The sequence below is a fragment of the Cherax quadricarinatus genome, chromosome 53 (genome assembly GCF_038502225.1).
Source record: "Cherax quadricarinatus isolate ZL_2023a chromosome 53, ASM3850222v1, whole genome shotgun sequence".
NCBI classification, from domain to species: domain Eukaryota; kingdom Metazoa; phylum Arthropoda; class Malacostraca; order Decapoda; family Parastacidae; genus Cherax; species Cherax quadricarinatus.
The window spans coordinates 11,830,122-11,855,457 of record NC_091344.1 but is presented as its reverse complement, the minus strand read 5'-3'; the positions used below and the strand labels follow the sequence as shown (position 1 = coordinate 11,855,457).

The window sequence follows — 25,336 nt, the reverse complement described above, 5'->3', positions numbered from 1 at the left end:
TGTGTGCTCTCACATATGCATATGTACACAGGTAGACCCACTTTACAGTATCTTGTTTTATGGTGTTCTGCTAAAGCAAAAATTTTCACTTATACCCGTTCATTTATTCACACTTCCTACAATAAATATATTCACCACTCACTGTAAACTAAGGACAAAGGTATTTTAAGGTAAGTAATGTGTGTACTGTATATGCATTTTTTTAAGGCCTAGCTCTATTGCTCAGTTAATACATGATAGTGTAAACATGTTACCAGGCTTTTGTATACATTTGTATACATTTTTCACTTTACAGCAATAGCCCAGAACCTAACTTGCTGTATAAGTGGGGCCCTCCTGTATGTATTTATGTGGGTAGTGCATCGAGGTATCTGTGGAGACGAAGAACGTTAGTCACAGAAGCAATGAGAGGAATGTTCGTGTGTACAGTGGTACCAACACTCTTACTTGGGTGTTAAGAATGCTAATGTTGCAGCTAGAGGCATTGGAGATATCGTGTCTGAGGGCAACGTGTGGGGTAAATATTACACAGAGAGTTAATAGTTCGGAGATTAGGAGAAGTGAAAAGTATTGTCAAGAGGGATGAGGAGGGGTTGTTGAAGTGGTTCGGTCATTTAGAGGGGTTGTAAAAGAAGTAAATGCTAGGGTGTTCGGGAGAGGGGTGGGATTAAATTATGGGCAATCAAATACAAAATGGGAAGTGACACAGTTACTTTTTGCTGATGATACTGTACTTATGGGTGATTCTAAAGAAAAATTGCAGAGGTTAGTGAATGAATTTGGGAGTGTGTGTAAAGGTAGAAAGTTGAAAGTGAACACAGAAAAGAGTAAGGTGATGAGGGTATCAAATGATTTAGATAAAGAAAAATTGGATAACAAATTGGGGAGGAGAAGTATGGAAGAAGTGAATGTTTCCAGATATTTGGGAGTTGATGTATCAGCGGATAGATTTATGAAGGATGAGGTTAATCATAGAATTGATGAGGAAAAAAAGGTGAGTGATGCGTTGAGGTATATGTGGAGACACAGAACGTTATCTATGGAGGCAAAGAAGGGAATGTATGAAGTATAGTGGTACCAACACTCTTATATGGGTGTGAAGCTTGGGTTGTAAATGCTGCAGTGAGGAGGCAGTTGGAGGCAGTGGAGATGTTATGTCTGAGGGCAATGTGTGGTGTAAATATTATGCAGAAAATTCGGAGTGTGGAAATTAGGAGAAGGTGTGGAGTTAATACAAGTATTAGTCAGAGGGCTGAAGAGGGGTTCTTGAGGTGATTTGGTCATTTAGAGAGAATGGATCAAAATAGAATGACACGGAGAGCATATAAATCTGTAGGGGAAGGAAGGCGGGGTAGGGGTCATCCTCGTAAAGGTTGGAGGGAGGGGGTAAAGAAGGTGTTGTGGGCGAAGGGTTTGGACTTCCAGCAAGTGTGCGTAAGTGTGTTAGATAGGAGTGAATGGAGACAAATGGTATTTGGGACCTGACGAGCTGTTGGAGTGTGAGCAGGGTAATATTTAGTGAAGGGATTCAGGGAAACCAGTTATTTTATACAGCCAGACTCGAGTCCTGGAAATGGGAAGTACAATGCCTGCACTCTAAAGGAGGGGTTAGGGATATTGACAGTTTGGAGGGATATGTTGCGTATCTTCATACATATATGCTTCTAAACTGTTGTATTCTGAGCACCTCTGCAAAAACAGTGATTATGTGTGAGTGAGGCGAAAGTGTTGAATGATGATGAAAGTATTTTCTTTTTGGGGATTTTCTTTCTTTTTGGGTCACCCTGCCTCAGTGGGAGACGGTCGACTTAAAAAAAAAAAAAAATGACGACTTGGAAGGTGTATAAATCTGTAGTGGAGGAAAGGCTGGGTAGGGGTCATCCTAGGAAAGGATGGAGGGAACAGGTAAAGGAGGTTTTATGTTCAAGGGGCTTGACATCCAGCAGGCGTGTATGAGCATGTTACATAGACATGGAGGTAAATGGCTTTTGGGACCTGATAAGCTGTGTAAGGTAATATTTTGTGAAGGGATTCAGGGAAATTAGTTAGCCAGACTCGAGACATGAAGGTGGGTAGTACAGTGCCTGCACTCTGAAGGAGGGGCGGAAATATATTGCAGTTTTTGAACTGTGGTATCGGAATGTCTCTGATAAGACAGTGATATGAGAGATGAAAGTATTTCTTCTTTTTCAGATCACCCTACCTCAGTGAGAAATAGCCAATATCTTCAATAAATAATTAACCGTTTCAGTGTCAGTTCCGTAATATTATAGCTTGAGAGCCAGTGTCAGGCCCACAATACTACGCCAAAATTCTAGCTCCTTCAAATCTGGTGGAAGAAAGCTGGTCGGCCTACACATGAAAGAATGGGTCTGCATGGTCAGTGTGAGCATTATAAAAAAAAACCTGCAGCGCAGTGCATAATGAGAAAGAAAAAACTTTGCCATGTTTTTGGTTTAAAACAGCAACTTTGCAGTGTATTATCATATGGTATTTATGGCTGTATTCTCGTTTTCTTGGTCTCATTTGATAGAATGGAAGATATATTACAGAAATGGAGATGATTTTGATTGGTTTCACGATGAAAAGTTCCTTGACATTGAAATCAAAGTAGTGGAAATGTTCGATTTTTGCCGATGTTCAAGTGTCCAATTCGTGTCCAACTAGCCAGTCTAATACGGTCACGAATGGGTTGACATTATTTATACAATTACTACAATAATGCAGTAGTCTGCATAAGAGTAAATTTTCTATTTTTTTGTGGATAAAAATTCAAAATGGAAAGCAAGAGTAATATAGGAGGGGCCTGGAGACATGACTAATGAACAGAGAAAATGTTATTTTAGTGCAAGGAATGTATGACTTGTTTATTCTGAACCCTATTTTGAAACTGGCAAATTTTTTAAATTTGTGAAATTGGCAAAATTGCCAATTTCCAATCACTTTATTGGGTAGTTGAAATCGGTAAATGGGCGGTTCCTCATACTCAACTGATAGAACAAATGAGTTCTAATGAAATAGCTATGATTTTAGTCCACTGGAACAATGGAACTGGCAGAAAATAGGATTCAAAGTGGGCGAAATCGCTAATGCGCAAATATTTCCAAGATCACTAATTGCACGAGAGCATAATTTCACAGGTTTTCCATCAAATTTCGTACCTTTGGTGTCATTACCATCGGGAAACGATTCTCTATCATTTCATAAGGAATTTTTTTTTTTTTTTAAATTTTCGACACTGAGTTAAGGATCGGGTCTCTACACTGAAAGGGTTAAATAACTAAATAATTAAATAAATAATAATTAAATAAGTTATATATATATAAATACAGCCTCTCCTCACTTAGCAATGTACTTGTTTACTGGCGCCTCAAACTTATGACGGGCTCTGATCAGTATGCAGACCTAAATAATGTACACCTACCATCCGACTTACGGCCGAGTTCGGTTCCGAGAAACTGGTCGTAAGTCGAACTTTACTACTTAATATCAAGAAAACATTTTTGTAATGACTTTATTTTATTGTTTTATTTTGGTATTTCATGTTTTACTTTACTTTTTATGCTGTTAGTACTGTATTTTATACTGTAAGGTTTAGGATAAACACTGTGTACAACACAAATAGTTGTTTATTTCCCAGAAATTTGGCATAGAAAACATGGTCCTAAGTCGAGTGATCGTAAGTCGAGCAGGTCGTAAGTCAGATGGTAGGTGTACATTCGAGTTGATTTCCTCTATTCTGCTTATTACAATATACAGTACACTACTGTATAAACATTTAAAAATGTACCAGAAATGTTATAAATGGTGCAAAGGTGACATTAAAACAATATCAAAGATCGCTGACACAAACCCACTACCATTATAGTACGCTCCTCACTTAGCGATGAATTCATTTAACGACGTGGTCTTGGGAACGGAACTCCATCGTTATGTGAGGAGAGGCTGCAATGCACACAATAAGATCACATTAAACAGGTGATATCAAAAATATGCAGAATGACCACTGCGAAAAAATTGTGAAATTCGAAGCGCTTTCGTGATTTCTCACATTATCAAAGAACTTTGATTCAGTCCCTTGATAATGTGAGAATCATGAAAATGCTTAGAATTTCACAAATTTTTTCAGTCTGGCTAACTGGCTCCTCTGAATCCCTTCACAAAATATAACGTTGTTCACCAACAGCTCGTTAAGTCCCAAAAGCCATTTGTCTTTGCTCACTCTTCTCTAAACATGCTCACATATGCCTGCTGTATGTCCAAGCCCCTTGCACACAAAATCTCCTTAACCTGCTCCCTCCGTCCTTTCCTAGGATGACTCCTACCCTGCCTTCCCTCCACTACAGATTTATATACGTACCCTCTAAGTCATCTTATTTTGCTCTATTTTTTTTTTTATTAACACACTGGCCGATTCCCACCAAGGCAGGGCGACCCGAAAAAGAAAAACTTTCACCATCATTCACTCCATCACTGCCTTGCCAGAAGGGTGCTTTACACTACAGTTTTTAAACTGCAACATTAACACCCCTCCTTCAGAGTGCAGGCACTGTACTTCCCATCTCCAGGACTCAAGTCCGGCCTACCGGTTTCCCTGAATCCCTTCATAAATGTTACTTTGCTCACACTCCAACAGCACGTCAAGTATTAAAAACTATTTGTCTCCATTCACTCCTATCAAACACGCTCATGCATGCCCGCTGGAAGTCCAAGCCCCTCGCACACAAAACCTCCTTTACCCTCTCCCTCCAGCCTTTCCTAGGCTGACCCCTACCCTGCCTTCCTTCCACTACAGACTGATACACTCTTGAAGTCATTCTGCTTCACTCCATTCTCTCTGCATGTCCGAACCACCTCAACAACCCTTCCTCAGCCCTCTGGACAACAGTTTTGGCAATCCCGCACCTCCCCCTAACTTCCAAACTACGAATTCTCTGCATTATATTCACACCACACACTGCCCTCAGACATGACATCTCCACTGCCTCCAGCCTTCTCCTCGCTGCAACATTCATCACCCATGCTTCACACCCATATAAGAGCGTTGGTAAAACTATACTCTCATACATTCCCCTCTTTGCCTCCAAGGACAAGTTCTTTGTCTCCACAGACTCCTAAGTGCACCGCTCACCCTTTTCCCCTCATCAATTCTATGATTCACCTCGTCTTTCATAGACCCATCCGCTGACACATCCACTCCCAAATATCTGAATACATTCACCTCCTCCATACTCTCTCCCTCCAGTCTGATATCCAATCTTTCATCACCTAATCTTTTTGTTATCCTCATATCCTCTATCCTCTCTAAATGACCAAACCACCTCAACAACCCCTCCTCAACCCTCTGGATAATACTTTTAGTAACTTCATGCCTCCTCCTAATCTTCAAACTACAAATTCTCTGCAGAATGTTTATGTCACATATTGCCCCCAGACATAACATCTCCACTGCCTCCTTGATCCAACATTCACAACCCATACTTCACACCCATATAAGAGTGGTGATACTACTATACTCTCATATAATCACTTCTTTGCCTTTGATGCATGCACATACATAGCCATGGAAGCTACAGGGCTAATTTCATTCTCCTGTTTGGAATACCAGTCTTCATGAGCAGTACACATATTAATGCATCAATGAAAGAGTGGGTTTAAGCAAATAACAGTACTACTACGACTAGCTGGGGATCGAATCCGAAGAGGCCTGCCAAAATTCCAAGACACACTAGTCCACTTGGCCATCAAATGATTCAAATATCAGGTGCCCAGTACCACTGGACATGTTACCCCTGATGCGAGCACAGTACAGTGGAACCTCGGCTTACAAGTTTAATCTGTTCCATGACCTAGCTCGTATCCCGATCCGTTTGTATATCGAATCAATTTTCCTCATTGAAATTAATTGAAATGCCATTAATCCATTCCAGCGGAATTCCTGTTCTCAGGAGGCAGGACAAAATACTTTCAATACAATGCTAATATCAACTCTATGGCTTATTTAACTATCACAATTCATCTAATATGACATACTAAACATAGAAACCTTATATATACTCTAGAATGAATAAAATATGTCCTTATGTGACAAGTGGAGGCAGCCATTTCCGCTCCTGCATTGTTGTGGTATTCATTGCCATCTAGTGACAGCCTTTCGAAGCTCACTCATTATAATACGTATTATTATTAAAGTATTATTATCATGTATATTATTATTATACGTATTATTATAGCATTACAGTGGACTCTCCCTTTTTGTCTTTAATTCGTTCCAGAGAGTCCAACGAAATGTGAAATCAACTAAAACTAAAACCATCTTTCCCATAAGAAATAATGTAAATACAATTAATCCGCTTCAGACATCCAAAAGTATCAACAAAAAATACATTTTATAGAGAAGAACTATATTCCACAGCTTATTTATCTATCTCAGTTGATCTAATATGACAGTTTCGTGTTGTCCTTTTTCTATCGCTTAACTTATTTGCTACCCTGTTAATGCTACACTTCATCGCTGGCTGCCGCTATAGCCTTTATCGGCTCCTGCTGCTTTAGTATCATACATATCATTGAATCACTGAAGAAGCCACATTCTCCCCTCTCTCTTCCTCCTCCACTTTGGTACTTTGCTACGAGTTTTTTTTCTTGAATTCTATCGTGTTTCTCAGCTTCATTATCAACGGGCTGGCACTAGCAGCTTTCTTTGGCCCATGGTGGCTTATTTAGCAGTCACACAGAATAAACAAGAGCAAACAACAATGAATTATATTACGAAATGTTTCCTATGGCCTCACAGGATAATGTTCACTCACCCAGAAACAAAGCGACACTGCCTCCTCAGAATGCGTGTGTGGGAGGTTGTGTGTGTGGCACACTTGGACATGTACCATACCACCAACAAGAACGGAGGAAAGCAACAGAAATGGAGCCAATATTTTTACTGTACCATCGATGAGAACGGAGAGAAGTACTGAAAACGGAACCAATAATTTTACGGAAAAAATTAGCAATAACAGAAATGAGCGAAAACAGAGCCCAATGAAAAAGGTGGGTCCACTGTATTATATTATTATTAGACGCATTACTATTATTTATACTATTATATATTTTTTATTATAATGGGGATGCGCTAAACCCATAGGATTATACAGTGCTTGTGGGGGGAAGGGATTGGAAGGCATTCAGGCTTAATTTAGGGAACTGGAGCACAGATACAATTCCCTAGATCAAGAGCCCCTCACCAGTGTCAAGGAACCTCCCTTGAGGGAAAAGTTTGCATCCTGAATTTTTTGCTTGCATTCAGAACCAAAAAATTGACAGAGTAACTTCTCACATCATGAAAAACTCGTATGGTGGGGCACTCATAAGCCGAGGTTCCACTGTATTGTTATTTGCTCAAAACCACTCATTCGTGGATGTATTCATATGTGTACTGCTCGTGAAGACTGGCATTCCTAACAAGAGGTGAATGAAATTTGTCCCGTAGCTTTTATGCACATATGTGCTTTTATGCATGTAATGCATAAAATTTTTTTAGAGATAAACATATAATGCAAGAACACCACTTAATCTGCCTTATTTCCATTGGGTTCATTTCATCCTCTTACCTAGGATGTGACCTAAGAACAGTAGGCAAACACTCAGGTAACAGGTGTAAGGAAACATGCCGAAGTTTCCATTTGTGCAGGGATCGAACCTGGGTTCTTCAGATGTGATCTGCAAGCACTACACTTGAGCCATATCTGTCACAAATGCTGTACAGACATTTATTTCAATTATGATGCATTGCTGATTCAAATTAACATCATGCAGCAGAGAAAAAAATTGCTGAAAATATTTGTGTACTAAAATTAATTTTGGAGTCATGCATGGGATTCTCAAATTTCTATGAAAATAATTCAACCAAAACTGCAGAAATCTCTTGGAACATTTGGTCAAATGCCTCCATAATTATACAAAACAAAACAAATTTCAGTGTGAATTTTCAACTATATATATCTGATTATAGTGGCACTATTAAATATTACCATTTTTTGTACTGTAAGCCTTCACACATGTAAAATATGACAGAAATACACTAATGCTGCAGCAAACTAAAATTATTTATTCATTACCAAAAATAGATTAACTTAAAACTCACCTTCACCACAGCTTTCTTCATCTTCATTATTAGTAAGAGTTAGTTCATCCTCCTCCTCCTCTTCCTCCGAGGAATCAAGATAGTTGTCGTCATCCTCTAACTCCTCATTAGGCTCACAAGAACCATTCAAGTCAGAGGAATGTAGAACTAACGCTTTAGACCCTCCACCTGAACACCCTTCTGGCAACTGGGTTACATATTCTAAAGTGGCAGCACAATGAGGAGACAACCCACCACTTCCATTTCCATTGGATATAAGTCTATGACTTGGAAACACTCCAGTCAATAAACTCTCTTCAGTCAAATCAGTTTCACTGTTTTTTTTACACTCTCTATTACTGTCACTTCTCATACTATCCCCAGTCACTAAGCTGCTTAAATTATCACTATTACTATCCCATTTTGTGCAAGAACAGGAGGGTTCTGTACTCTGTGTATTTATATCTTGTCCATCAAGTCTAGTTCTAACATTACGTTCACATAGGGGTGTAGGTTCCCCTTTAACACAGCAGTCTGCAGGAGGTATGGCACTGTCTTGACAAGCGGCTAAAGATTCCACTGACTCTGACCCACTTTTGGTACGCTGACGCTTATTATGTAATAAAAATGGAGCATTTTCACTCTCGACAACACCTGAGTTTTCAGGATTATGGCGTTTGCAGATAGTTTGCTGTGTTGTGTTTGTAGGTGACCTTGTAGGAGAGGCATCGGAGACCTTCATAGTGTTTTCCTGTTGTCCACCTACCAATGGATTGAGAGGTGGCCGCTGTGAAGACCATACACACAAATTGATGGACATCCTACCCCAACACAAACATTATCTGTCAAAGAAATAGTGTTACTACTATATCTATAATTAATTTCAATGCAGATCATGCTTTATATACATAAAGACCAGATAATTTTCAGTGCAAATCCCACTCAGCACTATTCATGTAATTACTGTTATTTTTATCAGCATCTCTGCAGGTTAAAAACAAAAAAAAAAGAAACTGAAAGAGTACATACAATACAGTGTTTCTGGGGATTTAATGTGCTGATGTGAAAGCTAATACTGTACACTGAAGCCTCAGTATTTATGAGATTACATTACTTGAGACAAAGATCCCAATGGAAATAAGTCAATTTGTTTGACTTCTTGGGATTATCCATGGTAATTTACACATACGTAAAGTGGAACCTTGAGTTTCGGCCGCTGTACCAGACCCGCCCGCCTGCCCGTGCCCACACAAAGCATCCCACACATGCGTTGCGAGTCAGTCTGGCTTTGTTTCTCCTCGAGTGAACATTACCCTGCGCATTCATCTAAACATTTCATAATAATCCATTGTTTTGTGTGCTTGTTGACTGAGTGCGACTGCTACACAATTAACCATGGGCCCAAAAAAAATTTCCTAGTGCCAGCCCTTTGGTAAAGAAAGTGAGAAACACGATAGAACTGAAGAAAGAAATCGTCAAAAAATATTTAAGTGGTGTGCATGTGCTCCTCCCCATCTTCCATAAGCCAACAAGAGTCTTAAATAAAGGTATGTAAATGTGATTTTAAATGTTTATTTAAATGATTATTTATCTAAATAACAAAAAGGCACAATACCGTGACTGGAACGATACACAAATAACCCGCACATAAAAGAGAGAAGCTTACGACGACGTTTTGGTCCGACTTGGACCATTGACAAAGTCACACTAACAGAGGTGGAGCAGGACGGCTATATATAGGCAGGAAGAGGTGGAGGTAGTAGTAGTAGTAGTAGTAGTAGTAGTAGTAGTAGTAGTAGTAGTACAAGAATTGTATATAACACCGACAAGATGAAATTAAGACACATGCACAACACCCGGGCATCTCCATCTATTTCATTAGTCATTTAAGTACTATATGTATTTTTAATTGTTGTGTGTTTGCAAAACTATAGTTATTCCTTAAAAAAATGTATTTTTTTTTTTAATATTTTTGGGTGTCTGGAACAGATTAATTGGCCGTACATTATTTCTTATGGGAAATATTGCTTTGCTTTCGAACAATTGGATTACGGCCGAAACTTGAGGTTCCACTGTATTACTATTCAAGACAATTGTAATCGTCTAAAAATTCTGTAAAACTGTACCTAAATAAACTTATTTATTGAATGAAACAATTATGGAAAAATGCATAATGTATTTTTTTCACCAATTTCAAATTTTTTTTTATAAAACTCTCACATATCTTGATTGATCTTTGTAAAAAACATGAGCATATAAGATACATGCATAAAGTAAGCATACAAGATATCAACTCACGATGTGAAAATAATATACCAATAGTGTCCATAAAATCCGGAATTCATCTAAAGAGTATTATAATCTCGACAATTTTTGACCAATATATACCAAGCAAACAAGTTCACCACACATGCATAAAATTCACACAAAATATCACAATCTGACTTTTTTTTTTTTTCTATTTTGGATTACAGTGTTTACACTCAGGGGTTAATAAAATAAATCATTATGAACAGGGAATTCATACACTCATACCAAAGGTAAGGATATTATAACAAAGGTTAAAAATGTCTAATTTCCAAGTTTAAGAACATAAGAAGGGAGAAACACTGCAACAGGCCTGTTGGCCCACACTAGGCAGGTCTTACACAAATCCAACCCACTAACAGACTAAATGCTAACCAAGTAATAAGCTTTGATAATTCTATTTACTCAGGTGCAAGTCCACTCAAATATAACCCCTCTCACTCGTGTACTTATCCAATCTAAATTTGAAACTACCCAAGGTTTTAGCTTCGATAACCCTACTAGGCAGACTGTTCCACTCATCAACTACCCTATTACCAAACCAGTACTTTCCTATATCTTTTCGAAATCTAAACGTGTCTAATTTGAATCCATTATTGCAGGTTCTCTCTTGGAGGGATATCCTTAAAACCTTATTTATGTCCTCTTTGTTAATACCCATCTTCCACTTACACACATCGATTATGTCTCCTCTCATTCTGCATAATCTAGGTGAGGCCTTAACCTTTTGAGTGTTTCGGTCGTATATATACGTCTTACGAGGTACCATGTCTGACGTATATATACGTACTCAAATTCTAGCGGCTTCAAATCAAGCCGGAGAAAGCTGGTAGGCCCACATGTGAGAGAATGGGTCTGTGTGCACCATATAAAAAAAATCCTGGAGCAAGCAGTGCATGAGAAAAAAAAAAATCTCGGACCGCTTTTTTTAATTAAAATGCCGAATTTGTGGTCTATTTTCGTATAGTATTTATGGTTGTATTCTCGTTTTCTTGGTCTCATTTGATAGAATGGAAAACATATAAAAATAGAGGTGATTTTGATTGGTTTTACTATAAAAAGAACCTGGAAATGGAGCTCAAAGTAGGGGAAATGTTTGATTTTTGCTGATGTTCAAAAGTAAACAAATGATGTCATTGTCCAATAAATGTCCAACTAGCCATTCTATTATGCAGTCATGAATGGGTTGACATTATTTGTACAATTATTACAGTATTGCAGTAGTCTGCATAACAGTAAATCTTCTATTTTTTGTTTGAATAAAAATTCAAAATAGAAAGCAAGAGTAACATCAGAGGGGTCTGGAGACGTGACTGATGAACAAAGGAAATGTTATTTTAGAGCCAGGAATGTCTGCATTGTTCATTCTGGACCATATTTTGAAATTGTCATATTTTTTAATTTTCCTGAAATTGGCCAAATTGCAAATTTCTGACGATGTTATTGGGGAGCTGAAATCGGTAAATGGGCAGTTTCTTGTACTCAATCGATAGAAAAAACGGAGTTCTAAAGAAATAGCTATGAGTTTGGTTGACTGGAACAATGGAATTAGCCGAAAATAGGGCTCAAAGTGGGCGAAATCGCCGATTTGTAAATATCGCCGGGGTCGCTAACTTCGCGAGAGCGTAATTCCATCAGTTTTCCATCAAATTTCGTTTTTTTTTTTTTTGTCATTACACTCGAGAAAAGATTCTCTATCATTTCATAAGAAAAAATATTTTTTTTTTTTGGAAATTTTGCGACATCAGGAGACACCTGAGGATTGGGGGTTGCGACAGTCAAGGGGGTTAAGGAGTGACATATAGCTCAGTGGTGATAACAATTGGTTCACAACCAAAAGGTCCTTACTTTGATTTCCAGGATGGTGAAATATGTATCTCTTATACATCTGTTAATGGGTCCTGGGATCATCACCCCAATGGTCCAGTCTCAGATTTATTTATTTATTAATTTGAACATGATACAGTGAAGTACAAAAGAATACAGTTAAATGCAGCATGCCAAAGCCACTTGAATGCATAGCATTACAGGCAGGCTTAAAATTAACTAAGCAATGATATATTCAGTGGTACAAAAATTATTGTAAAACAGAAAACAATTTAGTACAAATGAGCATTACAAAGACAGGTCATATGGTCATTTACTGTGTTGCTGTGTAATCATTAGAATGGAGTATTCTGTTAGGTAATGAAGTTAAATAGTAACAAAGTTTGATTGGGTCACAGGTTGACATTTATGATACAATAATGAGATACAATAATTTATTTATTTATTTATTTATTTATTTATTTCCAATTTGTGCACACATACAGAGGTACAAAAAAATACAGATAAGAGCAGTATGCCAATGAGATACAATTACTCAGTATTTATTTAGTTGTGGGTGAGTAAGTGATTTTTGAGAAGAGACTTGAATTTATAAACAGACAGTGTTTCTTTTATATTCACAGGTAATGAATTCCAGATTTTAGGGCCTTTTATGTGCACTGAGTTTTTGCATAGTGTGCAATGGACACGAGGAACATCAAAGAGTGATCTGTGTCTTGTGTTATGGTTATGTGTTCTGTTGAGGTTGGTAAGGAGATGTTTGAGGGGATGGTTTATGTCAGAGTTAAGTGTTCTATGTATGTAGTAGGTGCAGTAATAAGTAAGGATGTTTTGTATTGTGAGTAGGTTTAGAGTTTTGAATATTGGTGGAGTGTCCTGTCTGTAGTGGGAATTTATCATCATTCTGACTGCAGCCTTTTGTTGGGTGATTAGTGGTCTGAGATGGTTTATTGTTGTTGAGCCCCATGCACAAATTCCATAGGTGAGATAGGGATAAATAAGTGAGTGATATAGGGCCAGGAGGGCTGACTGCGGAACATAGTACCGTATCTTCGATAGTATGCCTGCGGTCTTGGAAATTTTTTTGGAACTTTGTTGTATGTGTGTTTGAAATTTGAGTTTATTATCAAGGTGGATTCCTAGGAATTTTCCCTCTGTGAGTTTTGTGATAGGTAATCCATTTATCATTATGTTAAGAGACACATCTGCAGCCTCGTATAAACTGGAAAAGAAATACATACGTATAGTGCTGCAAGGATAAAACCTAACCGGAAAGTAAAGATAATCATACTATATACTTAATGCAGGTACCAGTAATGTTTGTAAGATTTACCTACCATCTTACATGCTCACAAGGCAGACATGACCAGCAATCCTGACAAAGTACAAAAACATTTAAAGAAATCCTAAGTCATACACACAACAGGATGGTAGTACCTCTCAGGATAGTTGCTATTTACCAACCATGCATTCCAGCTGCTCCTATTCACCTAGCATGGTACACAGTACTGTACCTATCTGCAAGCCAACTAATAATAATATCTTTATTTACTACAAGTACATGTACAGTGGTCCCCCGCTTTTCGTAGTTCCCGGCAATCGTAAATTTCACCAATCATAGGGGCATTTTCGTATAAACATGGACTCGCTTTTCATAGGTTGACTCGCGAGTCGTAGTTCGTCCAGGACGCGTACCCACAGCGTGAGCCGGGGCGGCAGCCAGTCTGGCATTGTTTACCAGTGAGCGAAGGTCCCCTCACGTGCTCCAGCGAAATATTTCATAATACAGTGGACCCTTAACCAGCGATGGCATCAATTAACGATAAATCTGACTAGCGATACATTTAAACGCAAAAATTTTGCCTCAACTAGCGCTTAAAAACCCGACCAGCGCTATTCGTTCCGTACCATACGCGTCCACTTTGGCCTGAGCGCGCCTCACTTGTCCCTCGAGTGTCAGTGTTTACAAGCCAGCCAGCCACCGCGGTCACTTCCAAACATACAACAACTGGAACAATTCATATCACAGCCTTTGTAGTGATTGCACCTGCAAAATAAGTCACCATGGGCCCAAAGAAAGCTTCTAGTGCCAACCCTACAGCAAAAAGGGTGAGAATTACTATGGAGATGAAGAAAGAGATCATTGCTAAATATGAAAGTGGAGTGCGTGTCTCTGAGCTGGTCAGATTGTATAATAAACCCCAATCAACCATCGCTACTATTGTGGGTAAGAAAACGGCAATCAAGGAAGCTGTTCTTGCCAAAGGTGCAGCTGCTGCTGCACCACAGTCAGCTGTTGTTGTTTCTGCACCACCATCAGCTGTATTACTCGAAGATGTGGAGAGAGTGTTGTTGGTGTGGCTTAACGTGAAACAATTACCGAGAAACGATTAACCCCGGAGGGTTAGCCACCCAGGATAACCTAAGAAAGTCAGTGCATCATCGAGGACTGTCTAACTTATTTCCATTGGGGGTCCTTAACCCCTTCAGGGTCCAAGGCCCAAATCTGAAGTGGTGCCCCAGTGTCCAAGAATTTAAAAAAAAAAAAAATTGTATTTTTTCTTATGAAATGGTAGAGAATCTTTTTGTGAAGGTAATAAAACAAAAAGTATGAAATTTGATGGAAAATTGACGAAATTATGCTCTCGCGAATTTTGATGTGTCAGCAATATTTACGAATCGGCGATTTTGCCGACTTTGACTCCCATTTTAGGCCAATTACATTATTCCAGTCAACCAAATTCTTAGCTATTTCACTAGTATTGCTTCTATTCTATCGATTGAGCACAAGAAATCGCCAAGTCAACTGTTTCAACTACAAATTAAAGTGATCGGAAATTGTTAATTTGGCCAATTTAACACAAAGTTCAAAATATTCCAATTTCAAAATAGGGTCCAGAATAAACAATGTAGGTATTCCTGGAACTAAACTAACATTTCCTCTGTTCATTAGTTACGTTTTGAGGCTTTACAAATAAATTCCATTTTTATTTTTTATTCACATAATGAATTTTTATTCACACCAAAAAATAGAAGATTTACTGTTATGCAATACTGTAATAATTGTATAAATATCATCACCATATTTGTGAATGCATATTAGACCCACCAGCTGGCGTGTATTAGACGTGTGAGGTCATTTGTTTACTCTTGAATATCGGCAAAAATTTAACATTTCTGCTACTTTGAGCTCAGTTTCAAGCCATTTCCAGTGCAAAAAACAATCAAAATCATCTCTATTTCTGTAATATGTCTTCCATTCTATCAAATGAGACCAAGAAATCGCAAATAGAACTATAAAAAACATGCGAAAAAACACTGCAAAGTCGCTGTTTTAATCGAAAAATCACGATTTCAGTTTTTTTCTCTCATTATACACAGAGTGCTGCAGGATCTGTTTTATGTGGTGCAAACATACCACATAGATGTATTCTCTCATATCTAGGCCCAAATGTACCACTCACAGTTTATCAGAGTGAGCTGAGCTCATGACGTAGATCTACGGTTTGGACCCTGAACGTAAAGCCGTAGATCTATGGGACGAACCCTCAAAGGGTTAATCTTGTCCCCCAGGATGCGACCCACAACAGTTGACTAACACCCAGGTGAACAGGAAAAAATGCCTGGAACTAGTGCTCATATTGGTGAGGTTAGTGGGGAGGATGTGGAAGAGTTGGTGGAGGAGGACAATGAAGAACAAACCACTGATGAGCTGGTAGATCATCTTCAACAGTAAGAGGCCGCACCTGAGGAAACTGCTTCGGAGGAGGGGAGAGAGAAATTGAAGAAGTTGCCTACTTCAAAGATTAAGGAAATGTGTGCAATGTGGCTTAAAGTGCAAACCTTTTTTGATGAAAATCACCCTCACACAGCTATTGCAAGCCGTGCTGGTGACAATTACACTGACAATGTTGTGAAACACTTTAGGATAAAGGAACGAGAGGTACAGGCCTCTATGGACAGATATGTTGTGCGACAGAAGTCCAGTGACTCTGAAGCTGGTCCTAGTGGCATTAAAAGAACAAGGGAAGTAACCCCAGAAAAAGACCTGCTGCCTCAAGTGCTAATGGAAGGGGATTCCCCTTCTAAACACTAACAAGATGAACGATCTCCCCTCCTCCCATCCCATCAATCATCACCAGATCTTCAATAAAGGTAAGTGTCATGTAACTGTGCATGTCTTCTTCAGTTTGTGTGTATTAAAATTAATATTTCATGTGGTAAAATTTTTTTTTTTCAATACTTTGGGGTGTCTTGCACGGATTAATTTGATTTCCATTATTTCTTATGGGGAAAATTAACTTGACTAACGATTATTTTGATTAACGATGAGCTCTCAGGAACGGATTAATATTGCTGGTTGAGGGTCCACTGCATTCCATTTATTTTAGTGCTTGAAAGTACTAAATAAGCTACCATGGCTCCAAAGAAAGCTCCTAGTGCCAAGCCTGTGGTAAAGAAGGTGAGAAATACGATTGAATTTAAGAAAACCATCATTGAACAATACGAAAGTGGTACAAGTGTGGCCGAACTGTCCAGGATGTATAAGAAACCCTACACAACCTTATGTTCCATAGTGGCCAAGAAAAAGGAAATAAAGGACGCTGTTGTTGCAAAGGGAGTAACTATGCTGACAAAAATGAGATCACCAGTACTGGTTATTATTGGTTATTATTGGTGTGGATAAATGAGAAACAATTAGCAGGAGATACTCTTATGACTTAGATTATTTGTGAAAAGGCTAGGCAGTTGCATGAAGATTTGGTAAAGAAATTGCCTGCAAATAGTGGTGATGTGAGTGAATTTAAGGCCAGCAAAGGCTGGTTTGAGAGATTTAAGAACCGTACTGGCATACACAGTGCGGTAAGGCATGGTGAGGCTGCCAGTTCGGACCACAAGGCGGCTGAAAAAATATGTGCATGAATTCCAGGAGTACATAGAGGCTGAAGGACTGAAACCTGAACAAGTGTTCAATTGTGACAAAACAGGCCTCTTTTGGAAGAAAATGCCAAAGAGGACCTTCATTACACAAGAGGAAAAGGCAATGCCAGGACACAAGCCTATGAAAGACAGGCTGACGCTAATGTTCTGTGCTAATGCTAGTGGGGATTTCAAAGTGAAGCCATTACTAGTGTACCATTCTGAAAATCCCAGAGTGTTCAGGAAAAACAATGTTATGAAGAGTAAATTGTGTGTGTTTTGGAAATCTAATAGTAAGGCATGGGTCACGAGGGAAATTTTCGTCGAGTGGTTCAATGAAGTGTTTGGCCCTAGTGTGAAGGAGTATCTCCTGGAAAAGAAATTGGATCTCAAGTGCCTGCTAGTAATGGACAATGCACCTGCTCATCCTCCAAACTTGGATGACCTAATTTTCGAGGAGTTTGGGTTCATCACAGTAAAGTTCTTGCCCCCGAATACCACTCCTCTCCTCCAACCCATGGACCAGCAGGTTATTGCAAACTTTAAAAAACTCTACACAAAAGCAATGTTTCACAGGTGCTTGACTGTGACCACAGACACTTACTTGACCCTAAGGGAATTTTGGAGAGAACACTTCAGCATCCTCCATTGCATAACCCTTATAGGTATGGCTTGGGAGGGAGTGACTACCAGGAATTTGAACTCTGCCTGGAGAAAATTGTGGCCAGATTGTGTCGACAAGAGGGATTTTGAAGGATCTGGGACTGACCCTAATGAGCCTATGTCTGTTGTAAAATCAATTGTGGTACTGGGGAGTTCCATGGGGTTGGATGTGAGTTTGGAGGATGTGGAAGAATTGGTGGAAGACCACAATGAAGAGCTCACCACTGAGGAGCTGCAAGAGCTTCAGCAGGAAGAGCAACACATCACAGCTCAGAAAGTTGCTGCAGAGGAGGAGGAAGAGAGATGGAAGAAGGTGCCTTCTTCAGAAATTAAAGAGATTTTTACTATGTGGGGTAAGATGGAAAGCTTTATGGTGAAACATCACCCTAACAAGGTTGTTGCAAGCCAGGTTGGCAACATGTACAGTGACAAAGTCTTGGGCCATTTTAGGGAAGTGTTAAAGAGATTTGGGCCATTTTAGGGAAGTGTTAAAGAGACGCCAGGAACAGAGCTCTCTCCACAGTTATTTTGCGAGACAGGACTCCAGTGACTCTCAAGGTGGTTCTAGTGGCATTAAGAAACAAAGAAGACAAGCAACCCCAGAAAATTATTATTATTATAATCAAGGGGGAAGCACTAAACCCATAGGATTATACAGTGCTTGGGGGAGGGATGGAAGGTATTCAGGTTTAACTCAGGGAACTGGAGCACAGATCCAGTTCCCTAGATCAAGAGCCCCTCACCAGCATCAAGGAACCTTCCTTGAGGGGAACCCCAGAAAAGCAAATGGTACCTGAGGTGTTGATGGAAGGGGATTCCCCTTCCAAACTATAAACAATCCACTCTCTCTCCTCCTCCAGTCTCCCATACACTAAGAAGAATCTCCAATAAAGGTAAGTGTTATGCTGTTAATGTTTCATTCATCATTTCCCATTGTATTGTTTATGTACTACATGTTTACCTGGAGTAAAAATTTTTTTTGTTTTAATACTTCTGGGTGTCAGGAACGGATTAATTGTATTTACGTTATTTCTTATGGGGAAAATTGATTCGTAAATCGTAAATTTCGTTTATAGTAACGGCTCCAGGAACGGATTAATTACGAAAAATGAGGGACCACTGTACAATGTATACAGGCATAGCTGACATCAATGACATACTACTATACAGAAAGCAATTTGTTATGCAGAGCATTTCAGGCAAATTAGGTCAGTTTTGTCTCGGGATGCGATCCACACCAGTCGACTAACAACCAAGTACTCATTTTACTGATTGGTGAACAGAGACAACCGGTGTAAAGAAACATATCCATTGTTTCCACCCTTTCGCTGGGAACTGAACCTGGACCCTCATCGCATGAAGCAAGAGCTTTTGCTACCAGGCCACGGGGCACCGTGAAAAAAAAATGTAGCTCTCATCCAGGAATTGCAATAATATGGGTCATAAGAAGTAATACAAGTCATTAGAAGTCATTTCAACAGCATACCAACAATCCTCAGTAAATTATTTGTAAGAAAAATAAATTCAGCTTATACATTTTTTTTTTACCCCATTTGACCATAATGTCTTTGATACACAAGATAACAGTGGACCATACACAGGCCAAAGATGAGCCATATATTAGCAATGGACATGATTGGCCATGATGAGCCCTGTATTGGCCATGATGAGCCCTGTATTGGCCATGATGAGCCCTGTATTGGCCATGGTGAGCTCTGTAGTGGCCATGGTGAGCCCCAACTCACGAAATGGTGCATAAATATACCTAGCTGGATAAATCTTATTGTAGCCAGCTGGCCCACTGGCTAATGCATCAGTCTGGAGTTTTATGACCACTACAGGGCTCACCATAAACCTGCCTGTGGTATGCTTTATGGTGAGCCCTGTAGTAGCCATGGTGAACCATGCAGCAGCCATGGTGACCCATATGGTTGCCAGTGTAACTGACATGATACCATGCAGTTTCCATGGCAGGTCATGTCGTAGCCACAGTAAGCCATTCAGTAGCCACGGCGGGCCTTGCCAGTTGCCACGGCGGGCCTTGCCAGTTGCCACGGCGGGCCATGCCAGTAGCCACGGCGGGCCTTGCCAGTAGCCACGGCGGGCCTTGCCAGTTGCCACGGCGGGCCGTGCAGTAGCCACGGCGGGCCGTGCAGTAGCCACGGCGGGCCGTGCAGTAGCCACGGCAGGCCGTGCAGTAGCCACGGCGGGCCGTGCAGTAGCCACGGCGGGCCGTGCAGTAGCCACGGCGGGCCGTGCAGTAGCCACGGCGGGCCGTGCAGTAGCCACGGCGGGCCGTGCAGTAGCCACGGCGGGCCGTGCAGTAGCCACGGCGGGCCGTGCAGTAGCCATGGCAAGCCATGTAGTAGCCATGGTGGGCAATGTAGTAGCCATGGTGGACAATGTAATTGCCATGGCAGGCCATGTAATTGCCATGGCAGGCCATGTAGTTGCCAAGGTGAGCCCTGTAGCTACCAAGGCGAGCCCTGTAGCTGCCAAGGTGAGCCATGTAGATACCAAAGTGTTCCATGTAATTACCATGGTGAACCATGCAGCTGCCAAGGTGAGCCATATAGCTGAAATGATGGACCATGAAACAATCACTATGACCAGATAGTGACCATGGTGGACTAAAATAACCCAGGTGGCCACCATAGCCTGAGGCAGTGGCCAGGTAGTGGCCATGAGCCAATCAGTGATCACAATGGGCCAAGCAGTGGATACCCTGGCCAGGCAGTGGCCAGGGTAGGACATGTAGTGGCCATTGTGGAGTATAAAATGGCCAGGGTAGCCCATTTAGTGAGCAAGGTGTCAGTGACCATGTTGAGCCACACAGTGGGCCATCCTGTAGTTAAAGTGGGTCATGCAGTAGCTAGCATGACCCATGCATTAGCCACGGTGGACCACACAGTTGCCAGGGTGGGCCATGCAGTAGCCAGGGTGGACCACACAGTGGCCAGGGTGGGCCAAGAACTAGCCAGAGTGGATCACACAGTGCCCAGGGTGGACCACACAGTGCCCAGGGTGGACCACCTAGTGGCCAGGGTGCTCCATGCAGTAGTCAGGGTGAACCATATATTAGCCAGGGTGGGCTACACAGTGGCCAGGATGGGCCATGCAGTAGCCAGGGTAGACCACACAGTGGCCTGGGTGGGCAAAGAAGTTGCCATGGTTGACCACAGTGGCTAGGGTGGACCACAGTGGCCAGGGTGGACCACACAGTGGCCAGGGTGGACCACACAGTGGCCAGGGTGGACCACACAGTGGCCAGGGTGGACCACACAGTGGCCAGGGTGGACCACACAGTGGCCAGGGTGGACCACACAGTGGCCAGGGTGGACCACACAGTGGCCAGGGTGGACCACACAGTGGCCAGGGTGGACCACACAGTGGCCAGGGTGGACCACACAGTGGCCAGGGTGGACCACACAGTGGCCAGGGTGGACCACACAGTGGCCAGGGTGGACCACACAGTGGCCAGGGTGGACCACAGTGGCCAGGGTGGACCACACAGTGGCCAGGGTGAACCATGCAGTAGCCAGGGTGGGCCATGCAGTAGCCAGGGTGGGCCATGCAGTAGCCAGGGTGGGCCATGCAGTAGCCAGGGTGGGCCATGCAGTAGCCAGGGTGGGCCACACACTAGCCAGGGTGGGCCAGACAGTGGCCAGTTTGGGCCATGCAGTAGGCAGGGTGGGCCATGCAGTAGCCAGGGTGGGCCATGCAGTAGCCAGGGTGGGCCATGCAGTAGCCAGGGTGGGCCATGCAGTAGCCAGGGTGGTCCATGCAGTAGCCAGGGTGGGCCACAGTGGCCAGGGTAGGCCATGTAGTAGCCAGGGTGGACGATGCAGTAGCCAGGGTGGACGATGCAGTAGCCAGGGTGGGCCATGCAGTAGCCAGGGTAGGCCATGCAGTAGCCAGGGTGGGCCCAGGGTAGGCCATGCAGTAGGGGTGGGCCATGGGGGTGGGCCATTCAATGTCCAGGGCGGGCCATTCAGTGGCCATGGAAGGTCATGCAGCAGCCAGGGTGGACGATGCAGTAGCCAGGGTGGGCCATGCAGTAGCCAGGGTGGGCCATTCAATGGCCAGGGCGGGCCATTCAGTGGCCATGGTGGGTCATGCAGCAGCCAGGGTGGGCCATGCAATAGCCAGAGTGGAGCAGACTATGGCCAGGGTGGAGTAAACTAGCCCAGACGGTGGCCAGCAGCAGCAACATCCTCACCTCCTGAAGATCACATCATCACTGACTACCTGAACGAAGTTACGAACTTCTCTAACACAATAACACACTCACACAACCTCCATTTTTCCACCTTTCCCCTCCACCTCCACTCATTTAAACCACTCCTCCCCCAACCCACAAACCTCCCCTACCTCCCATGCCGCAAACAACCCCTCCCGAGCCTACAAACACGCCATTAATGCTAAATATCACACCAAATCCCGCGTGAGTCTTATGGCTCAATCATCGTTCAGGAAGACCAACACAATGGCCATATATAAACATTATTTATCGGGTACTCACAGCTTCCCGCTGCTCCACGGCATCTCCGGAGTGAAGATACGTGTCCCTAGTGTCTTCTTCCCGCCTCTCGCCGCCACCACTCCACGCCCAAGCCTCCCAAAGTGAAATTAATCAAAGGAGAACACTTTGAGATAGAGAAGATCTCGCCATGTCAGGAGCGGCGCCTCCAGGGAGGCCTCCACACTGCGCATGCGCCCACCCGCCGACTTTAAATGTTTATTATTATTATTATTATTATTATTATTATTATTATTATTATTATTATTATTATTATTATTATTATTATTATTATTATTATTATTATTATTTTATTATTATTATTTTATTATTTTATTATTATTATTATTATTATTATTATTATTATTAATTTTATTATTGTTACTATTATTATTATTAATTTATTGTTAAATTACTATAATTCATAATCGTTATTAATGTTTTTATCATCATAACTGGGGAGCGTTAAACTCGTAATGGATCATACAGTGCCTGGGGTATGGGATTCGGATTGACGCAAGGAAATGGAGAACAAGTTCAATTCCTCGGATCAAGAGCCCTCTCTCTCTACCAGCATCGACGTAAAAACCCTAGAGGGAAGGAGCGGCTGCAAGAAAAAAGATTATAGATGTAGGTTTAGATTATATAGAGTTGCTAGCTACACAAAATAAGCAGTAATAGGGAGAGCAAGAAGACATGAACTGGTAATAAGACTCGGTAATAAGACCCGGTAATAAGACCCGGTAATAAGACCCGGTAATAAGACCCGGTAATAAGGCCCGGTAATAAGACCCGGTAATAAGACCCGGTAATAAGACCCGGTAATAAGACCCGGTAATAAGACCCGGTAATAAGACCCGGTAATAAGACCCGGTAATAAGGCCCGGTAATAAGACCCGGTAATAAGACCCGGTAATAAGGCCCGGTAATAAGACCCGGTAATAAGACCCGGTAATAAGACCCGGTAATAAGACCCGGTAATAAGACCCGGTAATAAGGCCCGGTAATAAGACCCGGTAATAAGACCCGGTAATAAGGCTCGGTAATAAGACCTGGTAATAAGGCCCGGTAATAAGACCCGGTAATAAGACCCGGTAATAAGACCCGGTAATAAGACCCGGTAATAAGACCCGGTAATAAGACCTGGTAATAAGACCCGGTAATAAGACCCGGTAATAAGACCTGGTAATAAGGCCCGGTAATAAGACCCGGTAATAAGGCTCGGTAATAAGACCTGGTAATAAGGCCCGGTAATAAGACCCGGTAATAAGACCCGGTAATAAGACCTGGTAATAAGACCCGGTAATAAGACCTGGTAATAAGACCCGGTAATAAGACCCGGTAATAAGACCTGGTAATAAGACCCGGTAATAAGACCTGGTAATAAGGCCCGGGCCGGGAGAATACCGGCGAATAAAAAAAAAATATTTATAATATTACTGGTTCACTGACTCGAGATATTAGATAATATGAAATTCAGAGACCAGGTGTTAAAAAGATGTAAGGCAAACAAACAGGATATTGCAGCACTAAAGGGTGAGGAACAGAGTGCAGAGGCTTATAAAAGGTGCAGAGACAAGGCACTATTGCTCAAAAATCGAAGAGTACAAGAATAACCCTAGAAAGCTCTGACAACAACTAAAACAATTGGGGTATAGCCATAAACCCGTAGATAAATCTAATATAGTACCAAATATCGATAACGAGGTATGCCACGAAACGACTAAAGTGGCAAATTGTTTGAATTCCTACTACACAACTGTCGCATCAACACTCGTAAGTAAACTACCAGCTGCATCAAATACCTTTAACACAGACTCTTGATAAGTTTAAAACATACTATACCAATAAAGTGGTAACCCCAAACAGTTGTCAACTAGTAAGCGTATCTCACGATTTCGTGCACAAAGAACTAAGCAGGTTAAACCCAACTAAGAGCACCAGCCCAGATAACATCCCGTCTATGTTCCAAAAAGATGGTGCCTCTGAATTGCCAATCCCCATTGCTCACATAATAAATTTGTCCATCACCACTAATACTGTACCAGAGGGGTTCAAGGAGGCCAGAGTTACTCCTATCTTCAAGAAAAATAGTAGGTCTGATGTTAGCAACTATAGGCCTCTTAGTATACTCAGTATAATATCCAAAATTCTAGAGAGGGCGGTGTACTCTCAAGTAGTTAAGTATCTTAATGACAACAACATTCTCCATAGCTATCAATCAGGCTTTAAGAGCTCTTACTCAACGGACACCTCCCTAATTAATATGATGGATTACATGAAAACTTAAATGTCGATAAGGAACCTCACAGGCATGGTAACCTTAGACTTACAAAAGGTCTTCGATACTGTCAACCACAATATACTATGTAAGAAACTCTGTATAGTCCTTGTGGCTTAGCGCTTCTTTTTTATTATAATAATAATAATATGTAAGAAACTTCAAGCTATCGGCATAGGTTCCATAGACTGGTTTAAGTCCTATCTTAGCAATAAGAAACAAATTGTCAAAATCAACAAAACAGAATCAGAACCCCTGCCGATAGCATGTGGAGTTCCCCAAGGTAGTATTCTCGGTCCTTTATTATTCTTATGTTATGTAAATGACATGCCCATCAGTGTCAAATGCAAACTCCTACTGTATGTGGGTGACAGTGTTCTGTTAGTGCCAGGTAAAGACCCACAAGATATAGCTAATGTAATAACACTGAAACTGGATTCCTGCAGCAAATAGTTAGTAGACAACAAACTATCATTGCACCTCGGGAAAACTGAAGACTTACTCTTTGGCACGAAACAAAAACTGAGAAGGGTAAATAATTTTAATGTCCTGTGTAATGGGGAGCCCATCACTTCAGTTTCCTCAGTAAAATATCTGGGAATCCCCTTTGACCCATGCATGTCAGGAGAACTGATCGGGAGCAGTATAGTAAAGAAAGCGAATGCCAGACTGAAGTTCCTCTACAGACAAGCACAATGTC

The 25,336-nt window shown here is 41.4% G+C and overlaps 1 protein-coding gene across 2 annotated transcripts in view; it reads right to left on the bottom strand.

Annotated features, from left to right (window-relative positions):
* LOC128692398 (tubulin polyglutamylase ttll-4) overlaps positions 1-22,520 on the bottom strand; it is a 70,569-nt gene extending 48,049 nt beyond the window's left edge. The window contains exons 1-2 of one of the 2 annotated variants that reach the window (XM_053781557.2): positions 22,359-22,520; positions 8,141-8,961 (exon numbers count right to left, since the gene is read on the bottom strand). In XM_053781557.2, coding sequence (XP_053637532.1) covers positions 8,141-8,939 — 799 coding nt within the window. In that variant the 5' untranslated portion in view covers positions 8,940-8,961; positions 22,359-22,520. The remainder of the gene's footprint in view (positions 1-8,140; positions 8,962-22,358) is intronic. The other variant, XM_053781558.2, reaches the window with a different exon arrangement.
* Between the last annotated feature and the right edge of the window lie 2,816 nt (positions 22,521-25,336).